This window comes from Colletotrichum chrysophilum (assembly GCF_026319265.1).
Source record: "Colletotrichum chrysophilum strain AFK26 chromosome Unknown scaffold_95, whole genome shotgun sequence".
Lineage (NCBI taxonomy): Eukaryota > Fungi > Ascomycota > Sordariomycetes > Glomerellales > Glomerellaceae > Colletotrichum > Colletotrichum chrysophilum.
The window spans coordinates 173563-184086 of NW_026517382.1; the positions used below are offsets into that span (position 1 = coordinate 173563).

Below are 10524 nucleotides of genomic sequence, written 5' to 3' on the forward strand. Positions count from 1 at the left end.
CGTGGAACAAGCAAGGATGATCGAAGTCCGGTCCGTCACTGACACACACGCCGAACCAGCTCCATCTCTACTCAATTCCCTCCCTCAGTCTGTGGGGAAGGAAAGTTACTTTCTTGACGGGTCGTCGTTTGAAAAAAGAGACACGAGGGCACAGAGAAAGGGAGATGTTTCCTGTTCCAACCCCTTTGGAGACTCAGCCCCGTGGGAACCCCCCAATTGAAGCACATGGAATTGTCGCAGTCTGAGTCTTCGTGTGCGGTGGAGAAACAATGATGCCACGATCGGACGATGTGCTATGAGACTGAGTGTGCGAGTCTCGCAGTTGGTTAAGGAACCAGGAATGGGGGATAATTTCAGGGCAAAGGCGGTTGAATCAAACAAACAAACAACAACTCTGTCGAAAACTCTCGTCCATGTCTCCCCTACAAACATCAACCAAACCACCTTTATTGTAAAAGTATCTACGGAACACGGCAATGTGGAGCGAGCGTAGCAGGGGGGGAGGGGAAAGCCAAAAAGCTTGTCTCATTATTTTGTTCTATTTATCGTTACGTGATACCTGGGTTTTGGATGAAGGAATTATTTTAGGCACGACAGCAAATAGGATACCTTTTGAACATGAAAACAAATGGATCCCCCTTTTTTTTGACAATCGCATACCCGGTCCAGCGGATGCACGTTAAATCCTCCCGAATGGCCCGGATGGGACGGGACCACAGGACCACAGATTGTGATATCAGTTGGGCGTGATACTGACGAATGGGAATGTTTACCAATCATCCGGGATTTGGTCCCAGTTATTATCCCACGCCGAGAGCCTCCCTTGTGAGGTCAGTTGCCGACGATCCTCGCGCGCCACCTGGCTTGCAGCGAGGCGCTCTGGCGCTGTTATCATGAAGCTAGTCAAGAGCATCAAGGTCACATCGAGACACATTCCCAAGCAAGACGAGTGTTGGTAGAGACCACGAAACTTTTCCATTCGGGTCCGAGCGTGTTTCTCATGGTAGCTAAAGCTCGGCGTGGGCTGCCGGCCGTTCGTCCGCCTCTCATCCGGGCTGCGCGCCCGCAACCTAACCCCCTCATTCCCGTCTGTCTTACTCTGAACTCTGTACCTATCACGGTACCCTCACAAAACAGGACCATGCTTCATCAGTCTGTCTGTCCACCATGAGCTGTAGACCCCCCATGTTGACTCCTCGCTGGGCAACCGCCAGCGGTGTAACGATACAGTAGCCTCTCCTTTCCATACGCCAGACATGAATCCATGTCGGTTAGCGGCACCATCAGATCCCCTCTCGTGATGGGCTGCAAGCAATAATAGCCAGACATCTCTTTCCGGACCAACTTTGTTTTGGTAACCCGAAATTTTGCAATTTGCGATCATCTTCCTCCAGATTCCCCATGCCGTGTGGTAACTCCTCGTGAAATTGCACTCCCATTCCGCTTCCGTGATAAAAGTGAGACAACCAGTCTCACGTGTGCGAGTGATATGGTGCTTCCCCGCCCATGTCGAATCCGCAACCGGACCATCCGCCAGAACCGGTTGAACCAACCGAACGCCACGTGGGATTAAGTGTCGACGATGAAAGTTCCCCACGTAAAAAAACAAACAGAACGCTCGAAAACCATGAAACGCTAATGATCTTTTGCCGATCTCCGTAACATAAAACCTTGGACTCATTAAGACGCAGCCATCGAAACGGAGCTCATCGCGATGGCGGATGTTCAACATCTCGTGTCAGCCTGTCATAATTGCCTTCAGTCCATGTAGAAGTCGCCCTTCAGGATGCGTTCCTGGAAGGCATCGGGCTTCGGTCGCTCGGGAGCCTTGGGCTTCATGGCAGCAGCCTGGGCGGGCGGAGCAGGCATGTCAGAAACAGACTTGGTGCGGTCGTGATTTCCGTTGGGCATGCCACGAGGAGGCGAGGTTGAGAGGCCGGAGCCGAAAGAAAAGGATGGTCGTGAGCCCTGGACGGAGCTCTCGGCGCGAGATCTAAGCTGCTCGGACCAGTTGAAACCTTGGTCTGGGCGCGAGAACACGTCAGAAGATGATCTTTGTCTGTGTGCATTGCTTGCCTGGGCAGTACTGCTGCCACGTCTGGCCGATGACAGGGCGGCTGCGATGGACGAGGTGCTGTTGGGCGGTGTGGCATTCACACCGGTCCCAACGCTTCGCGGGGAATTAACGCTGCCGCGTCTGTCGGTGGGCGCAGGCGTGATGGGCAAAGAGGAAGCAGGAGTAGAAGCAGAAGCAGGTGGGTTGTTACCGTTTGATCCCGGACTTCCACCGCCGGTGCGCAGGTTGCGCATCGCCTGAGCTCCAAAGCTCATTCTGCGAGTGAAGGGAGTGGTAGGTGCGGTGCGAGCATTAGGAGGCAGCTCCTCCTCGTCGACAGCATTCTCATCGATGGAGTCTTGGGAGTTGGTCGAAAGACTTCCCCGTCTAAGAGAGTTGAAGGCGTTGGGGCCAGTGGGCGAAGTGCCAGTGAGGCCGAGACCGGTGGAGACGGACAGACGGCGTCTTTGAGCATCGGCAGTGCCTGTGGGGAAAGCTGCACCGGTCGAGGTTGAGTTGCTTCTGAAGAGGCCGGCGATGGCCTGCTGGGTGACGGAGCCGCGGCGCTGACGGTGCATTTCGTTCTGGGGGCTGTTGTTGGTGTTGGGGTTGTTGTTGGAGTTGTCGGTAGACATGATGGCAGAATCCAGTTGTGGGCGGGATTGAAAATGCGGTATATGTAGTTTCGCAGAGGCGATGGAGTTGTCAAAGTGCAGTCCAAGTGGTGTTTCGGCAGGTGTCTTGCGTGGGGCGAGATCTAGAAGGAATCGTAAGAGGGATCGAACGGGGAATCGTTCGACAGCTGCGGATGTGTGGAACAGGGTGGTTATATATCGAGGTGGCCGATGGACTGATTTAGGGTGACACTAAGGGCGGGTTACGAAAGGTTGATCACAAGGAAGACCAGGGATGGGACGAGCGTACGGATAGTGCGCCGTGGAAAGTGTCGATCAAGGGGTTTGCTGGCAGAATTGCTAAGGTGGTCGGAGTCAAGACTCAAGACGACGTGCGTCTTTTTTGTACACCTCGTCTTTGTGCCTGGGGGCTGTTTGTCCTGTGAGGGCTGAAGGGTGGGCAGATCGACGGGGGGGAGCGTGTCTTTGAGCGGTGTTCTTGGACAATCAGTAAGCAGGTGGAAGCTCTAAATTGAAGTGATGTCGAGCTTGGGGGACAGGCAGTCTGTGTGTATCTTTGGAAAGGTGTAGGGGGCAGGGTCTGAGGGTTTGCGCGTACAATACAGTCCAGAGACGTGTGAAAAGGGGGGGAATGGCTGGTTGTGGTGGTTTGGCTGAGATGGTGTGTTGCCGGGAGCTGGGCGTGGCTTGTTGCTGGATGCTGGATGCCGTTTGGTGAACCAGGACAGGCAAGTGATGATGAGCGGTGGTGCGTGTGGGGGAGAGGCAAATCGGGCCTGGTGTCGGTCGGTCGGCGGCGTCTGTTTGAGCGCCCGACAAGCCGTTTGGCTTCAGTGAGTGAAGCCCTGGTGTTGACTGGGGTACGTAGGTACTTGGTAGAGCGGCACAAGGTTGCTGTGGGATACAACAGTATCTGGGTCTTGAGTCGACAGGCGATATTCGTATCTGTAGATAGCAGTGGGTTCTGCGAGAGAAGGACAGATTGAGTGCGTGATCGAGCGGCACAGCACAGGACTGCACTGCCAGTGGATGTGGATGTGATGCGGATGTGGACTGCCCGGGTTGTGGTGGGTGGATTGGTGATGTGTTGCAGTCGTCGGTCGTGGAGAAGAGTGCCGGGTGCTGAATCGCGATGATGTTCAGGAGGATGGATCGAAAGCGGACTCGGCCAAGTTGATGACTCTGGAAGGTGGTTCAGCGGTGGGCTGGCATGGCGCATTGATGGACGTGGGATCTACTGATGTTCGCTCCTGCTTGCTATTCAGTCGGGTCTGTCTTGCCTGTCTTGCTACGGAGTACTGCGTATTCCTGCCCTTTCCCCTCGCTCTTGCCCTCTCGTGTCGGTGGTTCCTGCCTGCCCCTGCACCTCCCATCCGTTTGGCCCTGCACTGCACTGCACTGCACCGCAGCACGCCCTCGACGATGGAGACGGGAATCTGTGGAGAGAAGAGTGGAATGAACGACGCCAAAGTCTCTCCAAAAAGGCAAGACCGACTGGGCTGCCATCTGCGCGGGCTGGCGCGGAGGCTACGGCAGCGGCAGAGGCCCCAGCAGGTCCCTAGCCCCAAGCTTGCAGAGCTCAGGGACTCACGGCCAATCACGACCTGCCGTTAAGGCACCTTGGGGGCAGCGAGCCGGGATACGTACTGTCGGAAAACGACGCTAAACGCACTTGGAACCAGCTAGACCCCCGCTGAAGACGTCACCGGGAAGGAGCGAATGAGAAGACCGAATGAAATGCGGGGTAAGATCATCTCAGGAAAGAGCGACGTTTGGAACTCGAAGCCGCCTGCCTGCCCGGCCTATCCTATCCTGCGGTGCGTAAGTTGGTAGACCATATTGGCCGCAGCAGGAAGCGACGGAATGGAACGAGAAAGGGGTCCTGGTCCTCCTGTTCCTCCTCTGCATGTCTTACCACGTAGATACCTTGGTATGTCTTTCCATGCCACATCCATTCAGTCGGCCTCTGGTCCTGATGTGTTGGGCGCTTGGGCAGGTGGGCAGCAGCACAGCAAGAGCAGCCCTCGCTCTTTCCTTCACTTTGCAGGTGGACTCTTGCCTTCTCTCTCCTCCTTCCCACCACAACGTTCTTTCCTTCCTCCTCCCACTTGGCTTCCCCTTCCACCCCCTGCCCCATCCCCATCCCCGTCCCCTCGCCCCCCACCACCCCTGCTGCGTTGCGTTGCACCCGCCAATACCATCTCTCCCATCTCCTGTACGTACACTTTGCCTTGCCTGGCTTGCTGCCGCATCGATGCATCTCAGTTGCTGCACCTGAAAGACATCCATCCACACGCCTGCACTGGATGCTCCCCTTCGTACCAAGTTCACCACGCAGACCGTCGCATTCGACGTATGCCAAACTCAATGCAGTCGCCCATCTGAGCACTTGAGCACTGCACGGCGAACAGACAAGCGTCCCATCTCGCGTGCCATCGCATGGCCGCTCTCGCCACTTTGCACCACCATGGGCCCATCCTCGAGCGACACCATCTGCTCATCTTTGGGCCACCTCAAACATCCCGAGCCTCGAAAAAGAACCTTGACCTCAGGCCGGATGAAAGCCAAGCGATAAACTCTTGTCATTGAGAGCTTCGCCTTCTCCACCAGCCAATCCCAGTTCCCCTTTACCATAGTACTCGAGCTCAAACGAAACCCTCTTTTATTCGACGGTCTGGCTCCAGGCCCTAGGAGGCACTGGGCCCTCGTCGACCGCTTGATTCCTCTCCGAAGCTTTTCACAACCCTCGACTTCTCGACAGCAAATTTTGATTCCCATTGCCCTTTCTGACTAGCGCCCTCACACACTTCAACCTTGGTCTGTCACTTTTGTCCCCCGCAATGAACCGGATAGGTCGCCGTTCGTCCTCGCTGGTCACGCTGTGTTTGCTGTACCGACACCATTGACAACTAGGTGCCTTAGCTCTTGATCTTGGAGCCATCTCTGAGTGACAGCGTAGCCTTGGCATGCAGATGGCCCCCCTAAACATTGCTGCCCCAGATAGATAACTGTCCGTCAGCGACATGCACGCCGCGCCAATCATTCTTTGTCTGTTGGCCCAGTGTGAACAGAAGGCGCTACAGAACATCTCAGCATACATGGTAGAGAGACATTGGCGAACTCTCGCATCCCCCCTTCAGCCGCTGGCAATGGTTGTGAACAGCCAAAAGGTTGAGGTCAGCAAAAGGTCCTTGTGCCCCTCCGACCCCTTCATCAGACCAAAGTAATCTCAAAACAGATTACCAATCGGCCAGATCAACTGGTCCACCAACGAGTCAATTGACTCCGTGAGCATTATGGGTACTTGTTTCTGTCGACGCAACTCCACGACTCGCCACAGAGTTTTCATGCTTCCTGGATACCACCTCGGAGACAATATGGCGGACGCTGGTGTGCCAGTTAGTGTCCGACACCTAACAACAGAGCCCGTTTGTTACGAGTGTGACCCTCCCTCACCTTCATCTACAGACCAATCTGAAGGCATCCGACGCTGCCAAGTTTTGACTTGCCCAACCCTTTCTTCGACCTCTTCCCCGGACTATCCACTTTTCTCCCTGACTCGTCACAAGGATCATCATCCATCACCATCCTCGATGCGCTCGAGCTGTCGACCTTCCCCGCAAATTCCGGGTCTCCATAATGGCCCCATCTCACGACGGTGTCCTTGGCCAGATGCTTTCCCGGCCTGCCAGATTAGCCCTCCCGCTAGTAACACGACAACCGTGAACCGTTCCTTGGCCACGCAGATGGCTTGTCTGGGCGGACAGGCCAAGACTAGCTGGACTGTTTCTTGTCCCACGAAAGCCATGCGTTTCGCTGTGTCACGAGAAAGCTTAACAACCAAATGGCTTGGGCCACTGGCGCCAACCACGTTGACAAATGGCCACATTGCCATTTGTTCTCCCAGCGCACACAGCGTGTCCCTCGGTTTCTTATCTTTCGTGTTGGTAGCACGCAGTAGGCAGTTCTGCTGAACCATGGGACGCTCCTTCAATCCTTCCCGGAGCTCCGGCTCCGCGCCGCGGTGCAGGGCTGCCCAGTGGACCCTGAAGTCAGAGCCCATCAGCACATGCGTACCCGTGGTCACGCGCCCTCTGCCTCTCGTTTCTAATGTTTCGTTACCCCGCGCTTTCTCCTCGGGTCCAGGACCAAGGTGGTGGGTGAAGCCTCAGCGGGCTATATAGCTGCGAATCTGGAAACTCCAGCTTTTCATCGAGCCAAAGTGAGCCAGCCTTCATCCCTCCCCCTGTGCGCAGCCCACAATGTGCCAGTGACGAAATGATTATCGCAGTGGATGATGTCGAGGCACAGCCCAAAGGAGCCGTCAGGATTGGGGGTGTCGCCAAGTACCACTCAGGTATTGTCTTGTAGGCATACATCGACGATGATGGAGAGAGTGCCGTCTTGCACCAATATTGGGAACCAGTCCCAAAGGAGCCAAGCTCGGGGCACTTGGCAGGGTTGCAGCACCTTCAGATGCCGGGCTCCCAGGCCAACTCTATTTCGATGATAAGGATGGACCAGACAGCGTTCTGTAGGTGGCTCCATTCTGTCGTTCTCGTGTGTTTGGTGTCTTAAACCGCAATGAGCTTGGCAACAGAAAAGTTGGCCTAACGAAGCCCGGTTGCCCATACGCTTATTCATCGCGTACCTAGCTATCATCAAGCACTGCTGCTCCTCAATAGAAGCACTCTCCTAACTTTGCTCTGTCTGTTCTCATTTTAGTACATCAACGTCGAAAGATCCCTACCTCAGCACATCTGCGTTGATGTTCAGAGCCTGTTGGGAATGTCTGTAGTGATCGGATCATCAGAGGAGTATGAACGTTTGAACGTTGTATCAATCGGTTGCCCTGCCTGTGGCGGAGTCATATTAATTGTAATATGAGACCAACGCTCTACCGACTGAGCCACGGTCGTTTGAGCGTTGATTAATGAGTCTTGAGTTACTCAAATGGCTCGGTTGAGAAGTCACCTTCAGTAACGGGTATTGTAAACCTGAACAATCATGAACTCTTGGGTCACATTGGTGTACAATCAAACTGCTTTTGATTTGATTTTGGGACAAACGTTCAATGTGCAAAACCCAATGAGTCTTGGAAAGAGACGGTACTAATGGCATCATCAGAGTGTGATCTAGCCAATGAGACCAACATCAACTGAGCTGCTCACATCAGCGTCTCAAATCAATGCCAAGTACTGCGGGCCGCATTTGACCGGAACTATCGCGTCATTCCTCGGACTTTCTCACTCGTGGGCTGGCGAACTCGAAAATTACGTAGACCAATGACCGGAAAGTTGTGACAACCATTGTCTATTGACCAATAGCTGAGGGAGGGCAAAACGCCAAGGCATATCAAGAGGCTGCTTACGAACAGGCAGCCTCTCAGTTGCCTTACTTTGCCACATCAGACAGTCGGGTCATTCGCATATCATGGTCCCATGCCCCCTAGAATCCCGCGGTTCTCCATCAGTTGAGCGCCTCCCGCAGCATGTGCTTGCGCATCTCAAATTACACAACAGCGGCAAAGCCTTCGAGTAACCCAGCTCGCTGCTTTCCGGAACTCGGACACCATGCGTCTACTCAACTCACGAACACTTCAAGTCGAAGACTTTTCTTCTAGTCGGGCTCCCCCATACGCTATTCTTTCTCACACATGGGGTGATGGTGAAATCAGCTTTCAGGACCTGGAACACCAGAAAGCCGCAGCCAAAGCAGGTTATTCCAAGCTTCAAGCCTCCTGCAGGCAAGCTTTGCTCGACAACCTGGATTACATATGGATCGACACTTGCTGCATCGACAAGACGAGCAGTTCCGAGTTGTCAGAAGCCATCAATACTATGTTTCGTTGGTACAAGGAGGCTGCTGTATGTTACGCCTTTCTTTCTGACGTGCAGGACGACACAGAGTTCGACCAAAACTCGTCGTTTGCGAAAAGTCGATGGTTTACGCGAGGCTGGACCCTTCAAGAGCTTTTGGCTCCGAGCAAACTTGAGTTCTACTCCGCCTCGTGGAAGCATTTAGGCAGTAAAGCTTCTTTGAGGAAAGAAATTAGCTCTATCACCGGGATTGATGAGCCATTTCTCACAAGTCGGCCTCTCTCACAAGCCTCAATCGCCGTCCGCATGTGTTGGGCTGCGAGGAGAAAGACATCTAAGAAGGAAGACCAATCATACAGTCTGCTGGGGATTTTCAACGTTCATATTCCACTTCTCTACGGCGAAGGAGCGAAAGGGGCCTTTTTACGGTTGCAAGAGGCGCTGATGCAGAAGAGCGCGGACCAAACGATATTTGCGTGGCACTCATCAGAGTCATATCGTGGCGAGTCTTTGGAACGCGCCGATATGCCCAACGTACCTTGGCTGGCTGCATCACCTTTCAAGTTCCGTCACTGCCGTGACATCGTCGCATGCTATCCATTCGAAAGAGTATATGCCTTCGTTATGACGAATGCAGGGATACATATCGGTACAGAGATCATTCACGTCTATGACAACATCGGGGTCTTCCAGCCAGTCAAAACCTACATGGCCCTGAGATGTCGCCGCATTAATGACTACCGTAACATCTTAGCGATTCCAATCAAGATCATTGGAGACCAGGCCTTTCGTGTTAACAAGAGCTTGCGAGTATTCGATAGAACTTGGGCTACCCATCGATCCTTCTCTCGCGAGCTTCAACTTATGTCAGTTCCACACTCCTCTGGACCCCATTCGCCCGTTCTAGATATACGCTCATTGCCATCTGGGTATCGGGTTGAAAGTGTGTCCCCGCCGGAAAATTGGCATGCTTGGACGGAGGCAACCGGCCGCCTGGACCATCACCGTGGAAGGATCTCTCCTAGCCCAAAATCCATCGTCAAGGTTACAGCAGACGGTTCTCGAGAAGTGTCGCCGCGGTCGATCTACACCACGGTGACTTCTAGGGAGACGGAATTCGCGACTTACAGCTGCGTCAATCATGTGGTAAAAGTTACGGGAGCAGCAACCGATCCTATCGACACCCGCAGACCTAAGATCTTTTCCTTTCGATACCTGCTCAACAGCCAATTCCTTTCCTCGTCAGGCTCCTTGTTTTACTTTCGAATCTTTCCCGACGACAGTTTCGACTATGACATCGATTTACTGGACGTGATGGTTGACGCTAGTTCTTGGCAGTACTTTAAGGCTGCAGGATCAGCCTGGAAAAATTGGACGGCATATAGAGGGCCGTTCATGTTGATCATCATCGCAATTACCCTGAGAGTTTGTGGAGGTCCTATTATGTCCTTTGGTTTCGAAAGATTAGGTCCTGCTGCTATTGCTTTCGAGGTTGCCAATGGGATCCTAATTTACACTCTGCCATTTATCTGGGTGCTTTTGAGAGGCTACAGGATGCTTTTCAAAGTATTAGCCCTGTCTATCTGGATAGACATTGGTGCCTTGACATTCTTCCCTGGTCAGGTATGTGAGACAGGTGGCAGGAAATGCAACCTACTGCTGAGTAGCTATTTTGAATCTTTCTTTCTCTTTTCATTTGTTGTTTGGTTTCTCATGAGACCCTGCCGAGCTTACCTACATGCTTGGGTCTTTCCCTTATATCGGTTAGTGGTTTTATTAGATGGGGTGAGCCCGGTTAATGAATTTAGTTACATTTCAACTAGGTTGGGACGTCAGGGGCGGTTATCCGGTTCAACAGGAGAAGAGAGCGTTTAGTGTTACGGTCAGCTATCCGACAGTAGGGTCTGCTAACAGAAGTTGGGGATTGACGTTAAAACAGTACACTGGGGTCGTGGTCGTAGGTCGTAGGCTGTAGTAGATCAAGTCTTCAGAGGCTAAGGTGATCAGTCTTAGA

The 10524-nt window shown here is 53.4% G+C and overlaps 1 protein-coding gene across 1 annotated transcript; it reads right to left on the reverse strand.

Moving 5' to 3' along the window:
• Positions 1-1758: 1758 nt before the first annotated feature.
• COL26b_009693 (uncharacterized protein) lies at positions 1759-2691 on the reverse strand (the record flags this gene model as incomplete). Its single annotated transcript, XM_053182412.1, has 1 exon — positions 1759-2691. The coding sequence occupies one exon, from the start codon at positions 2689-2691 to the stop codon at positions 1759-1761; it is 933 nt and encodes a 310-aa protein (XP_053033690.1).
• Between the last annotated feature and the right edge of the window lie 7833 nt (positions 2692-10524).